The sequence below is a fragment of the Anabrus simplex genome, chromosome 12 (genome assembly GCF_040414725.1).
Source record: "Anabrus simplex isolate iqAnaSimp1 chromosome 12, ASM4041472v1, whole genome shotgun sequence".
Taxonomy (NCBI): domain Eukaryota; kingdom Metazoa; phylum Arthropoda; class Insecta; order Orthoptera; family Tettigoniidae; genus Anabrus; species Anabrus simplex.
This window is the reverse complement of record NC_090276.1, coordinates 39734189-39760390: the sequence shown is the minus strand read 5'-3', so window position 1 is coordinate 39760390 and position 26202 is coordinate 39734189. Positions and strand designations below refer to the sequence as shown.

The 26202-nt window shown below is 42.6% G+C and overlaps 1 protein-coding gene across 1 annotated transcript in view; it reads left to right on the top strand.

Moving 5' to 3' along the window:
• The window catches only part of LOC136884381 (hexokinase type 2), a 90285-nt gene that overhangs the window by 49416 nt on the left and 14667 nt on the right, over positions 1 to 26202 (top strand). Inside the window, exon 6 of the mRNA XM_067156520.2 lies at positions 20263 to 20418. Within this exon, the coding sequence (XP_067012621.2) occupies positions 20263 to 20418 (156 nt within the window). The remainder of the gene's footprint in view (positions 1 to 20262; positions 20419 to 26202) is intronic.

The window sequence follows — 26202 nt, the reverse complement described above, 5'->3', positions numbered from 1 at the left end:
GCTGTTCTTGAGAAAGCGCATGCCAAGAGCGTAGAATCGTCCATCATTGGTCATCAGCTTAGATGGAATGGACATATCTGTCGAATGAGTGATACCGGATTTCCACGCCAAATCCTGTATGGTGGACTTTGTTCCGGCACCAGAGCTCGTGGAGCCTCCATGAGACGCTACAAGAACCAGTTTAAGCACACTATGAAGATGACAGGTCTCAGTCCACAAACCTGAAACACGCTTGCTCAAGACCATACAGTTTGGCGCCGGATCATCCCTGCTGCCGTCAAACTGTTTGAAGGGGAACGACGCAGATGTGAAGAGGCCAGGAGGGAAACATGAAAACTTCATGCAGCACAAATACACCCTCCTTCAACAAATCTCTGCAATCTGTGTGGACGCTTATTCCATGTTAGAATTGGTCTGTTCTACCATCGAAAGTGCATCCACAGACAGAAGTGAATTTATTGAAAGAAGTTAACTACTCAGAAATGAGTTAAGGCTGACGGCGATGACGAAATGAACAGATCCAGAAAATATTTCTTAAGATCTGTTTATGCTTCAGTAAACTTCAGATTGTTTCAAAAAAGTATTCAGTTGTGAAGCTGAAAAGTTGCCACCCGAGTTTCATTTGAAAAGGTAATAGGAATTGTGATTATAAATTTACTGTAGGATTAATTTGACAACATAAAACGTTTGAGTATAGTTCAGAGTCCTACATTTTATCTGAAGCCCTGAGTTTTATGAATAGAGGGCGGATTTTGGCATATTTTCATGTTTTGTTTGTCTCGAGATATAATATGTCCATAAGAAACAAAGAAGAACCATACAATTTTAAATCGAATGGCTAAGTTTTATAACGCATACATATTAAAAAATGTATACATAGGGATACGTGCAAATTCTTAATATACGTGCGTATAAATGCATATTTGCTATTATTATTATTATTATTATTATTATTATTATTATTATTATTATTATTATTATTATTATTATTATTATTATTATTATTATTATTATTATTATTATTATTATTATTATGAAACAACATACCATATTGTATACTGATATTAAAATCTGTTCAACAATGCAAATAAGCCTTTATAATGCATTGTTGTTGACCGTCGACAGTATTAACAAGAGCTTGATAGTGTGTAACTTTTTTGGTGGCGTTTTGGTATTCGGTTCGCATGCTAGAATCATAGAAGAAGAATAGTATACGAGACCTGAAGTAGCAGAGAGGAGAGATCCCTCCTCGATGCCTGTCAGAAGAATTAAAACAAACAGCCTGAAACTAAATAATTCAACCATTTCCTTTGTTCTCATGGTCTTATCACTAGCCGGACTTAACCAGTCCTTTCCAATTGTTTTGTCCAGACCAATATTTTGTAACTCTAACCTGTCTTTGCCGTTCACCTTTCGTGTTATTCAGTATCTGCGGATAATGCGCCGACGTTGGCAAGCCTGTTTAGTGCATTGCGAGCTCGCCAGAGCCGCCACTATGTTGGATCTATAACCTACACTTTCATTTCTTTGGTGTATGAAGACGCATTAACCACTAGAAAACATGCCAAACGATAGAGCAGTTAAAAGTATTCTGCTTCAGCAGTTAATATTTGGAGAACCAACATTATACACTGACTGACAGAGCAAATGCAACACCAAGAAGGAGTGGTTCGAAAGGGATGAAAGTTGGGGAAAAAACAGAGACGGCACGGACGAATAATTGATGTTTATTTCAAACCGATATGCAGGTTACACAATGCGCACGGCATCGACTCAGTAGGATGTAGGACCACCGCGAGCGGCGATGCACGCAGAAACACGTCGAGGTACAGAGTCAATAAGAGTGCGGGTGGTGTCCTGAGGGATGGTTCTCCATTCTCTGTCAACCATTTGCCACAGCTGATCGTCCGTACGAGGCTGGGGCAGAGTTTGCAAACGGCGTCCAATGAGATCCCACACGTGTTCGATTGGTGAGAGATCCGGAGAGTACGCTGGCCACGGAAGCGGCTGTACACCTCGTAGAGCCTGTTGGGAGATGCGAGCAGTGTGTGGGCGGGCATTATCCTGCTGAAACAGAGCATTGGGCAGCCCCTGAAGGTACGGGAGTGCCACCGGCCGCAGCACATGCTGCACGTAGCGGTGGGCATTTAACGTGCCTTGAATACGCACTAGAGGTGACGTGAAATCATACGCAATAGCGCCCCAAACCATGATGCCGCGTTGTCTAGCGGTTGGGCGCTCCACAGTTACTGCCGGATTTGATCTTTCTCCACGCCGACGCCACACTCGTCTGCGGTGACTATCACTGACAGAACAGAAGCGTGACTCATCGGAGAACACGACGTTCCGCCATTCCCTCATCCAAGTCGCTCTAGCCCGGCACCATGCCAGGCGTGCACGTCTATGCTGTGGAGTCAATGGTAGTCTTCTGAGCGGACGCCGGGAGTGCACGCCTCCTTCAACCAATCGGCGGGAAATTGTTCTGGTCGATATTGGAACAGCCAGGGTGTCTTGCACATGCTGAAGAATGGCGGTTGACGTGGCGTGCGGGGCTGCCACCGCTTGGCGGCGGATGCGCCGATCCTCGCGTGCTGACGTCACTCGGGCTGCGCCTGGACCCCTCGCACGTGCCACATGTCCCTGCGCCAACCATCTTCGCCACAGGCGCTGCACCGTCGACACATCCCTATGGGTATCGGCTGCGATTTGACGAAGCGACCAACCTGCCCTTCTCAGCCCGATCACCATACCCCTCGTAAAGTCGTTTGTCTGCTGGAAATGCCTCCGTTGACGGCGGCCTGGCATTCTTAGCTATACACGTGTCCTGTGGCACACGACAACACGTTCTACAATGACTGTCGGCTGAGAAATCACGGTACGAAGTGGGCCATTCGCCAACGCCGTGTCCCATTTATCGTTCGCTACGTGCGCAGCACAGCGGCGGATTTTACATCATGAGCATACCTCAGTGACGTCAGTCTACCCTGCAATTGGCATAAAGTTCTGACCACTCCTTCTTGGTGTTGCATTTGCTCTGTCAGTCAGTGTACATAAAGGAAAAATAAGTATTTTTTTAGAGTATGCAATAGTGCATATATGAGTGCATATTTTACCGTTTTTAGTGCATGTGAATACGACCTATAGATATGAAAGATTTTTGTCCGCTGACGATCCTAGGGCAGTTACGGTAAGCTCAAATGTCAACAAAATGCACACAGGGCAAGCGTGGAAATTCAGCTCAGATGACGCGACAACAGCACATTCAATGAATGCCCAGGCAGGTTTCCAAGGTCCCTTGAGGTTTCGAGCAACGTTTCAGTGGTGGGGAAACGGCCCTCGCAGTGAGTCCCTGTCCGCCGAGCTATCGACATCCCTCATAACATTACGAGGGGAACTCACCAAGTGAAACAACCCGATTTCCCAGAAACTTCGCCGAGTGAAAGAGGGGTCGAAATAAGCGAACACGTGCTCCGGGTTATCCGCAGACACTCGACCGTTTCCAACGTGCTTTACGTACCTTTTAGCGAGTAGTAAGACGCGGTGGCCCAGTGGCTATTGCCGCGGCTTCCACCTTTTGTTCAAATCCCGATTTAGCAACTTGACTTATATCCTGTGTCACCTTTCGGGATAAAGGGCTGCAACAAAAGTCCTCCATTGGTTCCGTCTCCTGGCAATCAGCTGTAAGCCTGCCCAGGATTTGCCGTCCTCCCTCATCTCTTCCTCCACACTTCTCCTCCAGGTCATTCTTGGTCTTCCTCTTTTTCTTGTTCCTCGCGGGTTCCATAGTTCATCATCTCTGCGCAGACCTGTTTTAGTCTTCCTGTTCGCCACAATGTTCGTATATTCCAACATCCAATATTCGTGATCTGTTAAATGCCAAAAATCGTCATCTGTTTTTCCGTCCGGTTTCTCTTTGTTGCAGTTTCAGTAATAACGTTTTCTCGAAGATGCCTTCAGTCCCCAAAGCACACTGGGGGGCTGCCCCTCAGCGTCTTTGCCTACCCTCTGATTACTTCACGATTTGGTGCTCGTCGCTACTCCCTGTCTATACGGTTGTCAATTTAGATATCTACAGGGTGTAACCAGGGTCCCTCTTCCTTTCTCAACCGGGCTTGGGACTGGCTATGGCGGAGTTAGATTTAGTAACCCTGGCAAGGTCTAGGAAAGAAAATAATGAGCGTCCCTTCACAGTAGTAATGGCCTTTGAACTGCATCATCAATTAATCATATAGCTCACTCTGTGGATCAAAGAGTGAGTGTCAGTCTCCAGAACCCATGATCGAGGGTACAAATCCGGAGGAGATAGCCGGATTTTGGAAAGGCGGAGAAAGATCGATTCGATACTCCACGCCGTACGATGTAGCAAGCGTGGTTTCATAAAACGACCTGTAAAGCTGCAGAACCACCAGAATGAAAGACATAATATACAGCGATTGGCGATCCCATCCTTCATATTGAGTGTCGTTATCGAGTCATAGATGGATACCAATTCACATACTGGCAGTGGCGTATGCTGTTATCAAGACGTGGGCTACCACTACACTTAGGCTACCCCTTTTCGATAGTTGGTTTAGGGAACATCAAGCCTTAAGCATTTTGAGCTGCATCCAACAGCCAACGGAGCTGCTCGCTGTGTTGTCAAGGCTGCTTCACAAGCTACTGCCATGGCCTCTGCCACCGCCAATACTCAACACCTGATCAATCGAGTTGGTAGCCTAAGGTTTAGCAAATTGAAGTCCAGCTTTGAGGCCAAATGGATAGAATGCTTGCCTTTGGTCCGACGGCCCCGGTTCAATTTTCAGAATCAACCCCCTCATACTGTTAATTCCCCCGGCTTGGGAACTGGGTGTTTATGACGTCTTCGCCATTCATTTTATCCTTATTAGGTCACCACCAAGCCTATGTAGATGTCATGCACCATTATTATTATTATTATTATTATTATTATTATTATTAGTATTATTAACATCATCATCATAATCGTTAAATAACAATGTTGAATTTTACAGCGGTCATACCCATCGTTCAATGGTTAATTATCTTCCTCGGAAGATCAGTGGTGGTGTTCGACCCATGATCACGGGTTCGATTCCAACTAACAAAAGGGAACACTAAATCTGAAAGATTGCGTTTCATTTTAGCAGATCTACCAATAAAAAAAACTATATTACTCCTATAACAGCAGCCCTGCAGTGTCTTCCTACAAGGATGTAGAAGTAAACGGGAGTGAAATACCAGCACTCCGTTATCTATATGTTTAAGACAGAAGGATGAGGTGAGGAAGTATATACGATGAGTAACGCATGGTGATAGTTAGCAGTGGCAATCTGACGGACCGAAGCCTAGCACAGCTATCCTCCGGCGGTCCCCGCACCTGTAGACAGACAGCAGCAAGCCGCATGAGGCGAGTCGATGGGAAGGGACGAGAGTCTGGGCTGCAATATCAGTCTCCGAAGCCTTGTTCTCAGAAATACGTGCGACGTGTTTTCTCATTGCTTTCAAGGTTTGCAAATGGAACAATGTGTCAGATGCTTACAATATAATGTGCTTTAGATTTCCATCGCTCGCATTTGAGGTTTGGGCTTCACTGATAGCCTTGGTAGCCCTCAGTATACGCCACTGCATACTGGTGATCTGGCGACCTTGCTAGGATCTGTGAACGACAGAACATCAGGTTGAAAGCATGAGAGAGCCACAGCCGACTTGATGCGTCGCTCTACCTAGCTCCTTACGGAGCACAGCGAGGGATCCAGTCGGCCGTGAGAAAGCGCACTTAAACTACAGCTTTCTCCAAAAAGGTGGCTAGGAGTCACCTATAAGGTTCTGTACAAACTGCACGCCTTGCAGCACGACTAGCCTGTTCGCGTGTGTTGGACGAACTGTGTCGCTGAGACCATAGAGTGAGTAAATGCATAGGCAAGTCAGTAAGCATCTGCAGGCTCTATGGCGTTGTGCGCTCACCAGCCGCTAGATGGCACCGTTGGCTACGTCTGTGGTAGGTTTCAGCACAAGCGCCTAAAGACAGTCCTGTACTATGAACCACTTCCAATGTACGCATGCGTAACACAGCAGGCAAATAGCGAGAACTTGCAAACTACAGGCGCGCAAATAAACAAATAAAATACTCAATAACAGACATCGGTAATATTCGGTCATATTCCGTATAATACAGTACAGGTATTTAGTGTTTTCAAGCTGGTGAATGAGTACAAGTTTAGCACACTATAGTCAACGGGGAGTTTATTCAGAAGACAGCAAGCAACACAAGCAGTTGTCAACTTTGAATATGAACACTCACAGTTTCTTATTTTACGCGCACATTTATCTACAAAATGGTATTTTATAAAATTCTTTAAAAATAACAAAGCTAATTAAAGACACACAGTATCAAAGTGCTGGTTACGCTGATACCGCTTCAGACACGATTGCTGAACAAAAGTTTCATTACATATGTTACATGTATGAATCCTAATACCCTGAGATTTCCGTCAGTTTTGCGCTCTCTCTTCCATTTTCAGAGGATGTTTCTGTTTTATATGCCTCCGCAAAGTAGATCTTGCTTTGTACACACTACTACACTGAGAGCAAGTAAACATACTGAACTTACAGAGTAAGCGTATCGCCTATCTTCTTATTCACAAAAAATCCACACAAAATGAAACAGAACAACAACGAAAGAAAGAAAAGAAAAAGAAACGACGAAAGAAATAAAACCGCTAAATAACGATAGTCACCTTACGACAATAGCAATTGTTAACTCGAACAGTTACATTAGCTAAAAGGTACAGCATAGAAGCGCGCATCCTGTTTAAGAACCTTGGTTCATAGTACGATCCTGTCACTAGGCGCTAGTGGTTTCAGCGGTATCAGATCAGTACAGCTTGCACCAAGGAAGAACAGCGCTCCGTAATCCGTTTTTTGTGATCTGAGGGTGTACCAGGAGCATATATTCATAGAAGATTTTCAGCACAATACGGGTACAATGAATTGCCACAGGGAAGTATTTACCAGTGGATAGAACAGTTCAAAAGGGGTCGCACGAGCATGAAGGATGAGGAGAAATACTGATTCCAGTAATCGAACAAAGAACAAAGATGGCCTAGGCCACCATAGCTCAATTGGTAGAGCAACCGACGCGAAATCGGGAGGTTGTGGGTTCGGATCCCACTGGTGTTCGGTTGGCCATTTTTGTTCTATACTTAACATCTCTTCAACACGTACTAAATGTACGTAAGACGACCTAATAGGTTGAAAGTCGGTTTCGATTACAATGCGGTCGTGAAAATTCAATATTCACTGATTCCAGTATTGAACAAGTGCGTCATATGATCCTAAATAACAGATGAGTGACTGTTACTACAGTACAAGGTATAGTACTGTACAGTATAGTTGTGATGGTTCTGTTCAGTAGAAAGAAAACCCAAATAGCTTAAATACAGGAGAAATGCGTGATAAGGTAGGACGGTGTTCAGTTGTGATTAAGTAACACAAAATCAATTTACTGTTCAGGTTAAGGCGACACTCTGGAGATAAAAAATTGATATTTTGGTCATTTTGGTGAATTTTTGTTATGACTGAAATTGAAAGGATTGAGTTTCTTTCTTCTTGTCACGAAGTTATTCCGCTGAATGCAAACAATTTATTACTGTAATAATGCTTTGGTTGCCAATTGTAATTTTACATTTAATCCTATTTTCTCCCGTAATATTCTACCAAATGTAAAAAATTTGTGTGGTGTATGTATCACAGCTATATTAAGAAACTTGCGTACCAGTATGGAATTTTTGATTGCAAAATTTGTTCAAGTAGTAGGGATTTTTAAGTCCAAAATGTTAGAACGTAAAATATACACAGATTTTAGTACGATATGTCTCCTTATATAAATTATGAACAGAAAAAATCGGTATTTTCTACCTAATTACGAATTTACATTACTTAAATTTCATGAAAAAATTGAATTAAAAATTTCAAAAAAATATTTTGGTAAAACTATTAATTGTAGATGAAAGAAATGTTTGTTATATCTCTACCTTTATGTAGGTAACATTCCCACAAAGCTTCGTGAAAATCCATGCATTAGGTAAAGTATCTTTTTACCTCCGGAGTGTGGCCTTAATTCTTCAAACAACGTACTTTAAGACTGGGGGTACGGATATTTTTAAGCGAATGAGCGAGTTCTTAGGCCTGCAAGTAATCATGAATATGTTTCTCCGTAATGGTATTGAATTCTTCCAATTTAAGTAATCATGAAAATGAAAACAGGAATGTTAGTACCATCAGATGATGTTCCCCCTCCATTAAAAAGGCCGGTTCCCAAAGATGTATGCAGGTCTCGGAATCTCTGTAAATATGAGTGTGTCGATACTAGATCAACATTTTTTCGATAAGCGGAAAAAAAGGCTATTTATTTATTTATTTATTTATTTATTTATTTATTTATTTATTTATTTATTTATTTATTTTATTTATTTATTTATTTATTTATTTATTTATTTATTTATTTATTTATTTATTTATTTATTTATTTATTTACATCGTCAATGTCCCTCCAAATCGGGGTCTTACAAATTGAGATGTATGTTTACCTGTATTTTTTCTGAACATTTTCGGGAACTTCAAGGCTGATAGAACATGGAGTAAGGCGTTTCTGCGGTGCTGGAGGACGGGTCACACGAGCTAAATTGGCACTTCCCGTATGCAGTACGAATTTAGATTTGTCTATTACACTTACTGCAGTGGACTGGGCGTCACAGAGCAGAACCACCAATATAATTCGCCACTGCGATGTAGCAAAGCAAAAGCAAAATCACCTCCGTACAGGCCATGAAGGCTCTTGGAGGAGTGGAAGGTAAAGGCTTCCACCATTGTTAACCTCGGCACGTGATGGGGTAGAGTGGTTAGCTCTATGCCCGGCCGCCTTTGCCCCCAGGAATTAACCTGGTACTCATTTTTGGTGTAGGCTGAGTGAACCTCAGGGCCATATGCACCTCCGGAAGTGGAAATCTCGTTTCTTAAATTTTACGACTTCCTGGCGGGGATTCGAATCCACGTCCTTCCGGGCAAACCGAGCACGCCTTTACCGCCTTGGTCAGGCAACCCCCAGTGCGATGTAGGCAAGTAAAAGATCTCTGGAGACATGTTTGGTGTTTGCTGGTAAAATTAATTAAAACTCAACCACAAATCGTCCAGCAGAGGCCAGGTTTTCCTCTGCCATCTGGTATAGTAAAACAGAATGTAGAAATTGACGCACAGGCATCAAATAAAAATACCTCCACACTATAGCTGAGGCCATACTCTCATTATTATTATTATTATTATTATTATTATTATTATTATTATTATTATTATTATTATTATTATTATTATTATTATTATTATTGTACCGGGCGGTACACCTCTACACCGTTTATTTAAAAGTTGCGCCAGTTGAAACTCCTCTTCTGGAGGAAGGTTGAACTTTATCTACTCTATTAATTCTCTACTTTCTCAAAAGATGTCACCACGTGGAAAATTTTGAGTTTTTGAACTGTGTCACTTTTGATGTGTTTGTTTCGCTTGAAGTAAGAAGTGTGAACTTTCTCTTCTAGAGGACACTACTGAAGATCAACAATAGTGCACCCTAGTGCGGAGTCAAAGAACTATTTTGTTGGAGAAATTTTTATTTCAAAAGTTTGTGTTTTGTTAAATTTCTTTCTGTTATTGTTTAAGTTGGCTGTATACCCCTCTTTTTCCCCTTGTTTTAGATTTATCCAATCCCGAAATTCTTTTAGTAATTTCTGACCAATCTAGTGTATCTTCCCCCAACTTGTATCTGTTGCGGGGTCCTATCCAATAAAAACATTGTGGGCGGGTGTTTTCTTTCCCCTAACGCCTAGAAACTTCCGCGAGAGTATTTAAACTGCTGATTTTTGGGTCTCTGGGCCACTTCTGTTCCATCTTTCAGTGTATTAAGTACATAGCAGGAGGCGGGAGGCGCCTCTTTCTTCGGCAGCGGTCAACAATAAGGTAATGGCCGATTAATAAATTCTTTCTTTTCTTGCTCAGCAGTTTAACTCTCGGGGCGGGTGCGAAGCGTTCCACCATGTAACCTTTTCCTAAAATGTAACTAGTCTTTTCTTCTATTCTCTTGAAAAGCTACATACTGGGATAGAGAGTGCTAACCCTCTCGAGCTCCCACTCATTATGTTTTGAGGTGAACTTATTGTTTCTCAACCTATTCTTCGATAACGTAAAACAAATTGTTCTTTTCTAAGTCACCTCTGTAGTATGGGATTAGCCCTTGCATCAGTGGCCTAAGAGCCAAAGTAGGTCTTAAAATCAAAGTGTATTAGGAGTGCAAGTTCGCCTCCTCTCAAATTGTTTTAGAGGTCATTTAATTAACCTGCTTTTCATTTAATAGACCTCAGTAGATGGGGTATTTTACCCCTGGGTTTGTGTCCGTTGTGGACAACTTGAAGGTGGAGTTTGGTGTGGCCTGGGAGAGGCTTAAATTAAAGAGCGTGTGGCTCTTTTGGAAACGGAGTGTTGTGTGCCTCGAGGAGGCTTAACTGTGTAATTTGGAGCAAGTGCTCCAGGGTTTGATTGGGGTCTTCTGCCCCTTTGTTAAAATTTGTATATCGGAAAGTTGGGCTAGTTGCTCAAGAATTGTGAACTCAGGGCTCGAAGCCCAAACTCTGTAACCCCTGTAATTGTACATTTCAAATTGTGTTTCGGCTACTAAGTACCTGTTCTTTGTTATTACTTAATATTGAAAAGAAAATATAACCTCGTTAAATTTTACATTAACTTTGATTCCGTAGTTTGAAACCCATTCACGCCCGCACCTTCTTACACCTCTACCTACCGCTAAAACACGGTAACAAGTGGTAGCAGAGCGTGGTTGAATGGGTCTCAATTTAGCCCCTTTTGACGGCTAAACATTGTTTGTTCCGAACTCTAACTATTTTCCCAGTTGCTGGAATTTTTTGAGTTTTTCAAAATTGTTCTGTCACCATGCCCGGCCCTCGCGATGTTCTCCTTCTTAACTATTTGCGCAAGGAGGAGTTGATCTATGAATTAACTATCAGAAATGTGCAATCTGGAGGCACGGTTGCAATAGACACTAACAAGCTTAGAGAGTCCCTTGATTTGCCCATTTCCATCCCCAATTTGGGAGAGAAAGAAATTGACGACTCTCTTTCCACGATCACGGAGAATATTACTGGGCTAGCTTCTGTAGTTAGTTTTTTTGATGAAAATGATCCGTCTCCTAATCAAATTAAGCGTGTGCAAGGCAGGCTATATCATTTTTCGAATAGGGTTAACGATCTGTTGTCTCTAAAACTGAATGACGTTCAGAGGAAGGAAGCTAGTACGCTCCTGGAAAATATTTCTGAATTATCTAGTAAGGTCACTCAATTGTTAACTGGGGAAGTTCCTCCCAAATCTGATCAACCCACCATAGTGAATGCAGGTAGTGAGGAAGCGCCTCCCAAGGGAGAAGTTAATAGGATAACCGTTGCTGCTCAAACTATCCCTGCCCCATTGGACAACGAATCTGAACGTCGTGCATCATTGAGTAACATCCGTTCTGAATTGACTTCCTTGCCATTGAAACCTTTACCTACTATGTCACCCGGATTTAGTAGCTTGCCTCATCCATTGGCAATGTTGCTCAGAGGTATATCCAAGTTTTCTGTTAATACCACCAGTGACGTAATTTCATTTTTAAGATTTCTAGTGGAATTTCAGGATCATGCCCTTGTTTTTTCTCTGTCTCCATGTCAAATCTTGCAAATTATCTATCCGTATGCTATTGGTATTCTCTCCGACAAAATAGTAAGAGCCATAGCTGAACAGTCATCCATCGAAGATTTTCATGCACATCTACTTGCTAATTTTATTCCTGCCCGCGCAAGGTCATCTCTGATTCAGAAATACTATTATCGAGTACAGAGGTTGGATGAAAACTTGGCTGATTTCATACAAGACATTAAGTTTTATACCAGGGTGTTTGCTCTTCACTTCCCTGAGGACCAAATTGTACAAGCTATTGTGGAAGGCATTTCACCATCTTATAGGTCATACTTGTGTTTTGCGGCGTGCCCGCAAACTTTTTCTGAACTTGAAGCGTTGGCCGTCTCAGCGGAAGGAGTTAGATACGCCGATTCTTTGCGTGTAGCAAAAGAACCCCCGCCTTCCTTTAGTAACACTCGGCCTCCACCTCGCCGACCAGTCACACCCCGTAAATGTTATGCTTGCGGGTCGCCTGACCATCTTCGCAATAAATGTCCATTGGTCAAAAGTAGTAGGGCAAATAATGGAGCTGGTTCAGCACAAGGCTGTTTTAAATGTGGGGCCTTCTCACATATCGCCAAGAATTGTCCGAACTCAAATAGCACCCCCTCCTGCTCAACTTCTGGTGCAAATTCCATCTATGCCAATAATAAAAAGTGACTAGTGGCTTCGGTTGAGTCGACTAATCCATCTTCCCGAGACTCAGCCCCTAGTAAACAGATTGTAAATGCAGAGAACGATCAGCCTTCCAATTCATCTTTTGAATGCCCTAAAGAATGTCTTAGGATTGCGGCGGATACCCCCGCACCTGTTCCTTTTCTTAAGATTGAGTTAAATAACGAGCCTATAACAGCTCTCTTAGATTCAGGTAGTGTTTGTTCGATTATTGCGGCTGAATGGTATTCTAAATTGAAATCGGTTTGTAAACTTCCTGACTATGTCTCTTCTCCTGTTCAATACGTTTCGGCTAATTCATCTCCATTAGAAATTCTAGGTTCCTTACTGGTCAAAATTCGTGTTTTTAAGTTTACATGGAAAATTAAATTGTTTGTGGCCAAGCAATTGTCTTGCCCCATTATATTGGGAGCTGACTTTATTTCTCACACTGGTCTTGTGCTCGATCTCAAGTCTAGGTCGTGCACATTCAAATTTGCTTCTAGTTGTAAAATCCCACTATTAAAGTGTAATTCTGTGTCATGTTCTTCTATTTCGCCTACCCAGGATGAGATGTTGTTAGACCTTAGACATCTACCTGAGGAGCAGGCTGATAGTATTCGCAAACTGTGTCAGTCGTTTCCCGAGGTGTTCTCTGATACTCTTGGTGTTACTGACCTTATAGAATACAAAATTGAGGTTACGGATTCGATTCCTGTCCGTTTTCCACCGTATAGGCTATCTCCACCTAAAATGAAGGCTCTGAAGGAAATCATCGATCAGATGTTGAAGGACGGTATTATTAGGCCCTCTAAGTCAGCGTATTCTTCGCCCATTTTTCTAGTACCGAAACCCCAAGGAGGCTTCAGGCCTGTCATTGATTACAGGGCTCTCAATCGGAAGGTGGTGTTACAATCTGTGCCCCTTCCCGACCTTCATTCTTGTTTTTCATGGTTTCGTAAGGCCAAGTTCTTCACCATCTTGGACTTAAATCAGGCCTATAATCAAATTCCCCTTGCCGAAGAGTCTAAACACCTTACAGCGTTTGCCACGGACTGGAATTTATATGAATACAACCGCGTGCCTTTCGGGCTCCCCACGGGAGCAGCTGTGCTCACTAGGCTGCTAGATAGGGTCTTCTCCGACATCAAATTCGAGTACTTATATCACTACTTAGATGATGTCGTAGTATTTTCAGAGACTTTTGAAGAACATCTAGATCATCTGCGAGAAGTTCTTGATCGCCTTCGTAAGGCTGGGTTAACTGTTAAGTTGTCCAAGGTTGCCTTTGCTAAGCCCTCTATGTCATTCCTACGGCATATTGTGTCACCCGATGGTGTAGCAGTCGATCATTCTAGAACACAGGCCATCCGTGATTTTAAACCTCCCAAGGACATTAAAGGTATCGCCAGGTTCATTGGTATGGTGAATTTCTTCAGAAAGTTCATTCCTAACCTTGCTAATAGAGCGGCGCCCTTAAACCTTCTTCGTAGGAAAGGCATCAAATTCGAGTGGGGACCTTCTCAACAAGCCGCTTTTGAAGATCTGAAATTAGCTCTCTGTAATGCCCCTGTCCTTGCTATGCCTGATTTCTCGAAGAAATTCATTGTCCAAACCGACGCATCGTCGTCAGCAGTAGCGGCAGTCCTTCTTCAAGAGACTGAACTAGGGAGGCGACCCATCGCCTATGCGTCTAGGACATTGTCGGCTCAAGAAGCCAAGTATTCCATCTATGAGCTCGAAGGTTTGGCAGTCTTATTTGCCTTAGAAAAGTTCCGTCTCTATCTGGAACATGTCAAATTCGACCTGGAGACAGATAATCAAGCCTTAAGCTGGGTCTTAGGTAGGCCGCGTCGTACTGGTCGTATAGCCCGCTGGGCTATTCGTATTTCCGCCTTCCAGTTTGATGTTAGGCATATCAGAGGTACCGAAAATGTTGTTGCTGATGGACTCAGCCGTATGTTTCATAACGACGTCGAGACCCACGAACCGGTCGACAGTTCATCACCTTCCGAGTCCATGCTATTTGAGGTTAATGCCATCCTAACAGATGCTCCCATGCTTTTTAGGGATATCGAGAAATACCAACGTGAAGATCCGACGCTGGCTCCGATAATGGAAACCCTTTCTTCTGGGGAACATGTTGTCCCTTATGTTCTGAGGAATGGTGTTTTATGTTGCCCTTCGAGGCATGATAAGATGATGAAAGTTGTTGTTCCAGCAGTTCTTGTACCTATGATCTTCAAGTATTATCATGAGACCCCATTAGGAGGGCATCTGGGTATCTTTAAAACTCGTGAAAAGATTCGTGATATGTTCATCTGGAAAGGTATGGACGGTGAAATTCGGGAACTTGTAAAAGCTTGTAAATCTTGTTTGATCAGTAAACCCACCATGTCCACTAAAGTAGGCCTTTTGTCTTCTCATCAAGCGTCGCGCCCCATGGAACGCCTGTATATTGATTATGTAGGACCCTTCCCCCAGTCGAAGGGAAATGCCAACAAATTCATCTTTGTATGTGTAGATGGTTTTACCAGATTTTCTTGGTTATTTCCGACTAAGCTGGCTACCGCTCAGTCCACCATTACCTGTCTAAATTCTATTTTTGCTTCTTTTGGTCCGTGCCAATATATTGTATCTGATAATGCTAAGGCGTTCACATCAAATCTTTTTCGTAAATTCTGTTTTGACTTGTCCATCTCTCATGTAACCACTTCTGCTTATTACCCTCAACCATCTCTGGCTGAACGGGTTAACCGTAATCTCAGGTCCGCACTTATTGCCTATCATCATGAAGATCATTCTAGGTGGGACACGTCCCTGCATTGGTTAGCTTTTGCTTTGAATTCGGCGGTTCATGAATCACACAAGTTTACTCCAGCTTCTTTGATGTTTAAGTTTGTTCCCAACACGCCGCTCTCTAACCTCTGGTCTCTGAGTGACATTCTGCCCGAGACAATAGATCCGGATAATATTAAAGATCTTTGGAAGAAGGCTAAAGCCAATCTTAAGGTATCTCATGAAAAGGTTAGGGAAAGGTATGATCGTGGACGGAGACCCACCCCTTTAAAGGTAGGTGACCAAGTAATGGTCAAAAATTTTGTTCCCGCGGGCAAGCTTGCCCCCAGATTTCAGGGGCCTTGTATCATTCTCGATTTTCTTACGCCGGTTACCTTATTGTTAAGTAATCCAGCCACCGAGAGGATATTTAGAGTTCACCTGTCCCAGGTGAAGCCGGTGTAATTTCTGTGTTAACTTGCTTTATATTATTTTGAAAGGATATGAAGGTTATATTTTTTTTGAGTTTCACTTTTAAGGCATTCTGCACTACCTATAATATTTTGTTTCAGATGTAAGCATTTTGTAAAACCAGTCCCGACCCGTTAAACTGCCATTCTGTCCTTTCCACGGCCATTACCACGCTCCCGTCTCCTGCTCCACCTTACACTGTGGCTTCATAATATTTAATGCCATGGATACCTACACGCCGCTGGCCCCTCAACCTCTCCATAATGCCTGTACCCTCAATGAAGACGATGGTCCAACACAATTCTGCCGCCTAGCTTTAATGTTTCAGTGCCCCCGCAGCCGCGCAGCGCCGTGCAGCAACTGGGGAGGGGGATGGGCCCCCTCCTCTCCAGCGAGGCCGACATGTGCACGGCGAGCCGGAGCTCTCCTCCCGGCCAAGGCGGATGTGCGGCGCACGACCTGCTACTGGCCCGCAGCCTGTATATGTTCACCGCGGGCGCGGCGTGCTTCTACACCTCTGCTCCCCTCATAGGGCGGGCGAGCGGTATCTCAGGGTACTTGAGGAGTCCGAGCGGCCTCCTTTGGACGCAAGCTGTAACGGCCGGTCTGGCCATCCAACTTAGCCTACATCAACTACATAGACATTCCTGTTCAACCTTAATACCGTCACTTGGGAATTCAACAGCAATATTTGGTGGACCGCGCAAAAAATTTTTCTTCATTTCTAAGTATTAAAAGTTTATCTTCAGAAATTCAAATTCTACAAACTTAAAGGCTTTCATTCACCTGCAACAACAACATTTTGAAACTGAATTAAGAAATCTTGTAAATGCTTCTGCTATCTATCTTCGTATCAACATCATTACTTGGACTTTGTTTCAAACTGATTTCATGTGTCACCCCTGGAGGAACTTTTGGGGGGGGGGAGGTCTGTACCGGGCGGTACACCTCTACACCGTTTATTTAAAAGTTGCGCCAGTTGAAACTCCTCTTCTGGAGGAAGGTTGAACTTTATCTACTCTATTAATTCTCTACTTTCTCAAAAGATGTCACCACGTGGAAAATTTTGAGTTTTTGAACTGTGTCACTTTTGATGTGTTTTTGTTTCGCTTGAAGTAAGAAGTGTGAACTTTCTCTTCTAGAGGACACTACTGAAGATCAACAATAGTGCACCCTAGTGCGGAGTCAAAGAACTATTTTGTTGGAGAAATTTTTATTTCAAAAGTTTGTGTTTTGTTAAATTTCTTTCTGTTATTGTTTAAGTTGGCTGTATACCCCTCTTTTTCCCCTTGTTTTAGATTTATCCAATCCCGAAATTCTTTTAGTAATTTCTGACCAATCTAGTGTATCTTCCCCCAACTTGTATCTGTTGCGGGGTCCTATCCAATAAAAACATTGTGGGCGGGTGTTTTCTTTCCCCTAACGCCTAGAAACTTCCGCGAGAGTATTTAAACTGCTGATTTTTGGGTCTCTGGGCCACTTCTGTTCCATCTTTCAGTGTATTAAGTACATAGCAGGAGGCGGGAGGCGCCTCTTTCTTCGGCAGCGGTCAACAATAAGGTAATGGCCGATTAATAAATTCTTTCTTTTCTTGCTCAGCAGTTTAACTCTCGGGGCGGGTGCGAAGCGTTCCACCATGTAACCTTTTCCTAAAATGTAACTAGTCTTTTCTTCTATTCTCTTGAAAAGCTACATACTGGGATAGAGAGTGCTAACCCTCTCGAGCTCCCACTCATTATGTTTTGAGGTGAACTTATTGTTTCTCAACCTATTCTTCGATAACGTAAAACAAATTGTTCTTTTCTAAGTCACCTCTGTAGTATGGGATTAGCCCTTGCATCAGTGGCCTAAGAGCCAAAGTAGGTCTTAAAATCAAAGTGTATTAGGAGTGCAAGTTCGCCTCCTCTCAAATTGTTTTAGAGGTCATTTAATTAACCTGCTTTTCATTTAATAGACCTCAGTAGATGGGGTATTTTACCCCTGGGTTTGTGTCCGTTGTGGACAACTTGAAGGTGGAGTTTGGTGTGGCCTGGGAGAGGCTTAAATTAAAGAGCGTGTGGCTCTTTTGGAAACGGAGTGTTGTGTGCCTCGAGGAGGCTTAACTGTGTAATTTGGAGCAAGTGCTCCAGGGTTTGATTGGGGTCTTCTGCCCCTTTGTTAAAATTTGTATATCGGAAAGTTGGGCTAGTTGCTCAAGAATTGTGAACTCAGGGCTCGAAGCCCAAACTCTGTAACCCCTGTAATTGTACATTTCAAATTGTGTTTCGGCTACTAAGTACCTGTTCTTTGTTATTACTTAATATTGAAAAGAAAATATAACCTCGTTAAATTTTACATTAACTTTGATTCCGTAGTTTGAAACCCATTCACGCCCGCACCTTCTTACACCTCTACCTACCGCTAAAACACGGTAACAATTATTATTATTATTATTATTATTATTATTATTATTATTATTATTATTATTAATCTGTTTACCCTCCAGGGTCGGCTTTATCCTCGGACTCAGCGAGGGATCCCACCTCTACCGCCTCAAGGGCAGTGTCCTGGAGCTTCAGACTCAAGGTCGGGGATACAACTGGGGAGGATGACCAGTGCCTCGCCCAGGCGGCCTCACCTGCTATGCTGAACAGGGGCCTTGCGGGGGGATGGGAAGACTGGAGGGGATAGACAAGGAAAGAAGCGACCGTGACCTTAAGTTAAGTACCATCCCGGCATTTGCCTGTAGGAGAAGTGGGAAACCACGGGAAACCACTTCCAGGATGGCTGAGGTGGGAATCAAACCCACCTCTACTCAGTTGACCTCCCGAGGGTGAGTGGACCCCGTCCCAGCCCTCGTATCACTTTTCAAATTTCGTGGCAGAGCCGGGAATCGAACCCGGGCCTCCGGGGGTGGCAGCTAATCACTCTAACCACTACACCACAGAGGTGGCATTATTATTATTATTATTATTATTATTATTATTATTATTATTATTATTATTATTATTATTATTATTATTATTATTATTATTATTATTATTATTATTATTATTATACAATCTTCCTGCAACAGCTGCAAGTTGCCGAAGGACAACAATAATGGATACAGACACAGTAGATACATGAGGTAGTATGAATTTTAAAGTAGGCAAATGAGTGACGCGCGTCAAACATTTATCTGAGGTCCACAAGCGTGGTTCTTGAAGATCATGATGGACTTCTTGAAAGTAGTATAGTTTCGAACTATCTGTGGCAACGCTGACTGAGGCTGTTGCCCTGGGATCTGCCAGGTACAGTACGCACAGCAGAGACATTGGCATTCATTTTTATTACCTCGAGCCATTCATTGCAAGACAATCCTTTATGGTCCCGGATCCATGTATTCTCTGCAGTCATCATCATCATCATTTCCCTTTATCCAGCTGTAGCCGGGTTGGGGCAAATATGGTTCCTCTCCACTTTCTTCGGTAGGGGACGCTCTAAGATTTTCCGAGGCACCAAATCTGCTTTATCCATATAGGCTATTGTTACGATGGGCTCGCCACACCCAAAGGCATTTTTATACCTACTGCCAGGTTCAAAATTAGGCCGCCCCTAACACGGAGTCAGACGCCTTTTGTAGCCGCTCCTCTGGAGTACAGACGCTACAGGTTTGCCCCTTCCGCCATCTCCACCATACCGAAGTCCACCTTCTCCGCCGTAGATGCCGTTGAGGTCTTCACTCGTAACCCTAAGCTGGTACATATACCAGATGTTACACACCGATCAGTGTTCTCTGGGACTCACATAGGCAGGGGCGCCACTCCCTGGGTAGGGCTGCCTCCGAAAAGGATCCTTACCTGCTACCTGGAGTATACTCTTTAAATAAGACTACACCTTTGCCTTTATGCTCGGTCTTGCTCCAGTTGTCAAAAGATCTTCTCCTATATTCGAGTCGAACTTTCTTTGTATCTACAAAACCATGTCTTTTGTCTCGAATAGATTCTGTTTCTGCTACATTCAATGCGACGAGGCTCGTGCTGATTGCTTGACATAAGTTTCTCATTGAGTGTAAAAAAAGTTATTGGAAGATTTCACAATTTTGCGTGCATTAATATGTTGCAGATATACTTCACATGATGCGTAAAATAAACCCAGACCTTTAAATTTCATTTCAGCATATATCATATCATTGGGGACATCCATGGGTAGCTGCAAAATTTCCTTTAATACTCCCCTAACCATAATATCGGCGTCATTTATAAATTTGACTGGAATCTTTTGTGGTGGTAAGGTAAGGGTTATTCTGCCCGAAGGCAGGTCCGAACCTCCGCAGAGGTGTTCCTGAGCCGGAGTTTACGTGCGGTAGGGTGGCCAGTTCCTTTCCGCTCCTCCATTCACTTACCCCCCACCAACAGCGCGTGGCAACCCATCCAACTCCTGACCACGCCCAATGTTGCTTAACTTCGGAGATATCACGGGATCCGGTGTTTCAACACGGCTACGGCCGTTGGCTTTGTGGTGGTACTGTCTGAAATTTATATACCAAATTGGGACACAATGACGTGTTTATGATATTATTAATTAAACAAATTCTCAAACAATGCATTTGTTCTGTTTCAGGCATGAGAAGATGATTTCTGGAATGTACATGGGAGAGTTAGTCAGACTTGTTATTGTAGACGCAGCCAAGAAAAATCTTGTATTTGGAGGCGCGACGTCGGAAAAAATGAACACGCGTAATTCATTTCTTTCAAAATATGTATCGGACATAGAAAGGTAAAGTTGGTTTGTCAGATTGCTTGTTATTTAGTTCATTAAGGGTCCTGGATTTGAAAAGTCACCTAAATTTCACATTATGTTTATGTCTTTGATTAGAGTAAGCAAATAAACACCGTCTGCTATGCAGATGACATCCTGATATTTGCTGACAGTAGCACACAGGGACCGTGTCGTTGGTGCAGGTTGGGCCTGCACCGTGAGAATTTTAGCCCGTCGGCCTATTGAGGCCTTGAGTGCTATTTCTGAAAGAGTTTTTATCTAGGTGGGTTGTTTTGGAATTTAGTGGCCGGTTTTGTAAAGATCATGGTTGGTCAGAATATGACCTAGTGCCTAATGGCGGAGGGGAGGGGGTGCCTTACGGCAGGGTGGGTACTTGGTAGCGTATGACCACCTGATAACCTCTCCGAAGAAGTTCAAGGGGTGAGGGTCGCTTCTGGTTATTTTGGAAAAGAAAGTGGCTGAGCTTTTCTTAACATTGATTTTGATTCTCCACTTCTCAAACCAAGATTCGAGGGTGGACAGAGCGTCCTGAAGATTGGTCTGTACTCTAGCGGGTTGCCATGAGACAGAGGAGATAGCCGTATCGTCCACGTAAAGATAGGCTTTCGCGCGCGCCGGTATGAGCATATCTGTCATGAACAGGTTAAAAAGTGTCGGGGACAGTACTCCGCCTTGGGGTACTCCAGCCGCGAGGGGGCGGGGGTCTGTGAGTACCACATTAACTTCGACCTGAAAGGTCCTGTCTGACAGATAGCTGGAGAGGAGCCTAATAATGTAGTGTGGGAATCCAAGGAGGTGAAGCTTGTAGATCAGCCCCTGGTGCCACACTCTATCAAAGGCGTGCGTGATGTCAAGAAAACAGACTCCTGTGTGATGTCTATGGTTGAAGTTTTTGGTTATTTCTTCAACCAACCTTAACAACTGGTGGGTCGTGAATGGTCTTTCCTGAAACCAAACTGCTCGTCGATGATAAGATTCTCTTCATTAATAAACTGATAAAGTCTGAGTGGAGAAGAGACTCGAACAGTTTAGCAATTATTGATAAGACTGGAATGGGTCTATAGTTCTGCGGGAAAGCTGGATCAGCTAGTGGTTTGAGGATCATGATGACCTTGGCATTTTTCCAGGAGGAGGGAAAATGCCCTAGTCTTATGATCGCATTAAACAACTTGGTGAGACATGCCAGAGCCTTCCTGGGGAGGTTCTTAAGGAAGGCCACGGACACGCCGCGGCGCGCCGTTCAAGCCAGGGGTCTTCTTATCTTAAGTCTCCTAATACCAGCAAGTAGTAACAGACATAACTGCACTTACTGGTATACTGAGAACCAACATCTTTTGTTAGAAGAACAACTAAATCAACCTGGTGTGAGTGTCTGGGGAGCAATATCATCATTTAGCGTACTTGGACCATATTTTTTTGACGGAACAGTGATAGGGGATAAGTATTTGGATATGCTTCAGAATAATGTGGTATCGTACCAGGACTTATGAGTATGCTGAAAATTTTCAAGAAATTTACTTTCAACGCGATGGGGGCACAACCACATTGTGCCACTGCCGTCCGCGATTATTTAAACGAAACTTTCCAAAGAAAAGTGGTCGAAGAGCAGATATTGACATGCCTCCACGTTAACCAGATATCACGTCCATGGATTTTTTTCCTATGGGGTATCGTCAAGGACTCTGCTTATTCTAAAAAGCCTCGGACCATTGCTGATATAAATTACTACAAACACGACGCATTTCATGATTTGGACAGTGATACCACACTATTCCATAGAGCAGCGCCTCTCAAATGCCCAAAATCTCACGCGTGCAAATTGAGGCGCAGCGTTCCTGTGCACAGTGCATCGGTCCCATTCGGCTCAGCTCGAACCAACGCTTCGTCTCTGGGCTACTCGGCTCGGATTTGGAGCGCTACGGAGCAAGTGAGGAAGAGGGAGACAGGCGGAGCGAGCGAGACAGGCGTGGGGAAAGAGAGAGACAGCGCTATTGCTCCAAATCGAGGAGTGGGGGTCTGCACTCTGGTCAACCAAACAAAGTCGTCTTTTGCACCGTGCACAGTGCATGCACTCTGAGAGGCCCTGCCATAGAGTATGTAATAGTGTTCCCAAAAGACTTGAAAGATGTATTCATGCAGATGGAAAACAGTTTGAACATAAAATATGATTGTAAACATTGTTTGTATTTGTAATGAAACATAAATTCAATCTTTTGTTTAAATCAGTGCCCAGTGTCCAGTGACTTTTGTGCCACTATGTATATTAAAAAACATAAAGGTCCAATAATACTGCCTTAAGTAGTCTTATTCGTTGGTATATATGTACAATATTGTTTACGTTGCGTAAACGTGTCAATGATAGCGAATTTAGTGATAATATGAACAAGTATTGACAAATAATGAGTTTACAAGTCTTAACATAATGATAAAACTTCTGTACTTATCTAGACTGTCGATGCTAAGTTCGCTATTTCAGGAGTGATTTGATAGAATCTGAGGATGTTCTTGTAGAACGAAACCTGTCATTCTTTGTATAATAGTGTGTACTTTTTACAGGTATGTTTATAGTGTTATCATTTATATTGAAATTGTTGTGTGTTTGACAGTCTGGAAAGTTTTATGTTACTTTTAACTAAGTCGATACTGGAAAGTATGGCTTCATTCTTAACAAAATGTTAAAAGATGAGCTAAGTTTGGTTCTCAAACAAATAGTTTCTTAGATAAAAAGGTAAAAAAAAATAGGCCTTACAACTTGTTGGTTTCAAGTCAAGGTGCCCTTAATGTATAGGTAGTTATTTAGTTAATTCAATATTAGTTTGTTCATTAATGCTGCAGCACTGATGCTTAATCTGACAGACCTATACCTTTTTTTATATACTTCGTGAGGGGGGTGATGATGATTCAAACCTCTTTCTCTACGCACCTTCCTCTCTCTTAATCTAGTTTGAGTTTGCACTCTCGGGATGACCAGAGAAAGTGAGAGCATAACCCTTTAGGTGACCCGTCCCTACCCTTTCAGAGTGGAGGATGAAAACTTGCTCTCTCACTCGCGGGTTGCGTGATCAGTTACAGAAGGGGAAATAATAGCTATTTGAGTCTGTCTGTCCGACTTGGCACCAGTGCTCTTGTTACACAACTAAGTGCAAGAGTACTTCTATAAACTATGCACATTAGGGTCTCAAAAATAATGTTTCTTTTTTTTTACTTCTTCCTGAGTTTAGTGTGAACTGTGAACTGTTATATTAATGAAATATATTATATATTATATATTATATATTATATATTATATATGTCCGCCTCTGTGGTGTAGAGGTTAGCATGATTAGCTGCCACCCCCGGAGGCCCGGGTTCGATTCCCGGCTCTGCCACGAAATTTGAAAAGTGGTACGAGGGCTGGAACGGGGTCCACTCAGCCTCGGGAGGTCAACTGAGTAGAGGTGGGTTCGATTCCCACCTCAGCCATCCTGGAAGTGGTTTTCCGTGGTTTCCCACTTCTCCTCCAGGCGAATGCCGGGATGGTACCTAACTTAAGGCCACGGCCGCTTCCTTCCCTCTTCCTTGCCTATCCCTTCCAATCTTCCCATCCCTCCACAAGGCCCCTGTTCAGCATAGCAGGTGAGGCCGCCTGGGCGAGGTACTGGTCATACTCCCCAGTTGTATCCCCCGACCAAGAGTCTGAAGCTCCAGGACACTGCCCTTGAGGCGGTAGAGGTGGGATCCCTCGCTCAGTCCGAGGGAAAAACCGAACCTGGAGGGTAAACAGATGATGATGATATATTATATATTATATATTATATTAGTGAAATGGCCAGTAAACATCTAGAAAAAGACTGAGAAAATGATTTAGAATCAAAACCTGATGAATCAGACAAGGAAGAGAAAGAAAATGTGCTACATGTGCAGAAAAGACATTAATACCAAGTACCATTGCAACTTTTGCAAAAGGTTTTTATGCCTAAGTCATGCTCAATTTTCAAGCCAGGTGCCAAATTTCCAAATAGTTTATGAATAGCAAATTCAATTATATGTAGAATTTCAAGCCCACAGTGATTATATTTTAAGGAAATTTTAAAATGTTGTTTAATATAAAAATAATTGCAAATATCAGGCGTCAGTATATTGTTGTGTAACATCCACTACCATTACAAATGTTTACAGTACAGTAGTTTTTAGAATTTAAAGTCCACCTGTAAAATGTAATTCAAGTGTTTGATTTTTACATTTATTTATTCTTTACAAATCATTCAAAGTATTAAAATAATTCAAACCGTTTCTTGGTTATAATGTTAATATTTTTAAAATATTAATGGGTCTGTGAGCTGACTAGACATCAGCACTCAAGTCGCAACGTAGAGCACCAATGCTGCAGGGTTAACTAGTAGTTAGTTCGTTGGTTAATAGTTAAGTAGTTTCTTAGGTAGCAAATTTGCTATTTGCAGTAGAACAATAATTTATTTATTAGTCGTTCAATAAGTCTTTAGTTATTTCATTTACTCGTATTAATTAATCAATCAATCATTTTGTTAACTAGTATATGGTTTATTTATTTGTGTCTTTATAAAGTGGCAAAGTTATGGTTCATGGCCCTCGATTACACTTAACGACATAGAATTAGATTTTTCGGTATTGATTTAGTGGTAATTACTGGACCTGTTCGACTACAATGGGTGTACAGATTGTTAAAGTGCATATGGAAACAGAAACGTGTGCAGAAGACTGGGGAAAGGGAATAATAATATCAATCTTAAGAAGAGGGACAAGAAAGTGTGTGATATCTATAGAGGAATGATACTCTTATCACAAGTGGCAAAAATACTGGAAGGGATATTAGAGAGGAGAATGAGAAGAAAGATAGAAGGAGAGTTGCAAGAGGAGCAGTATGGCTTTAGAAGTGGAAGATCTCCAGTGAACCCAATCTTCAGCATTAGATAATTAATGGAAAAGAATATGGAGAGGATATGGTCATGCAATTCATAGATATAACAAAGGCATACGATCGTGTTCCCGGGGAAAAGATGTAGGAAACCATGTTCAAAACGAGACTGGTTGCACAGGCTGTAGGAATGATGCAAGCAATGTACAACTGCGTCAGCAGCGTACAGACTCTGGTTGGAACGACGGAATGGTTTACAAATGAAACTATACTAAAACAGGGGAATGTTATGTCACCTCTTTCGTTTCTAATGGTTGTGGACTAAAGGAGACATTGGAAGCATATGGGAATAGGGAGATGATTTGCAGATGAGATTATGGTCTGAGAAATGAACAACAAAGAATTACGAGAGCAACTCGATTCACTCGCACTGAACAAGAGAATTGAAAAGTATGGTATGGAAATCAGTGCCGAGAAAAGCAAGACCATGGTGATATCAGGAGGAAAAAGACAAGGGAAAGGCATTGAGAAAATTGGTGATCAAAGCCTTGAAATTGTTGACACTTTCAAATACCTAGAGAGTGAACTAATGCAGAGTACAAGGGTGGACATGGAGATTAGCAAGAGGGTACATGAAGGCAGTGCATTCTACAAGATTGTAAGAAACGTTGTCTGGAATAAGGAAGTACCAACGAAGTGTAAAGAAGTAATTTACAGAATTTATTATGCGCCCATATTGATGCAGTTGAGATCTGGACAATGACACGTAGAGAGAAGTGTAGAATTCATGCCGGCCAAAAAATTTGGAAGGCTCAAGAATTTGCTCTGGATCAACCTAAGAGATATCATCACATTTCGGCCACTTGAATCTTGAACCACCTAGACTTCTGGAATATTTAACCTTAAAC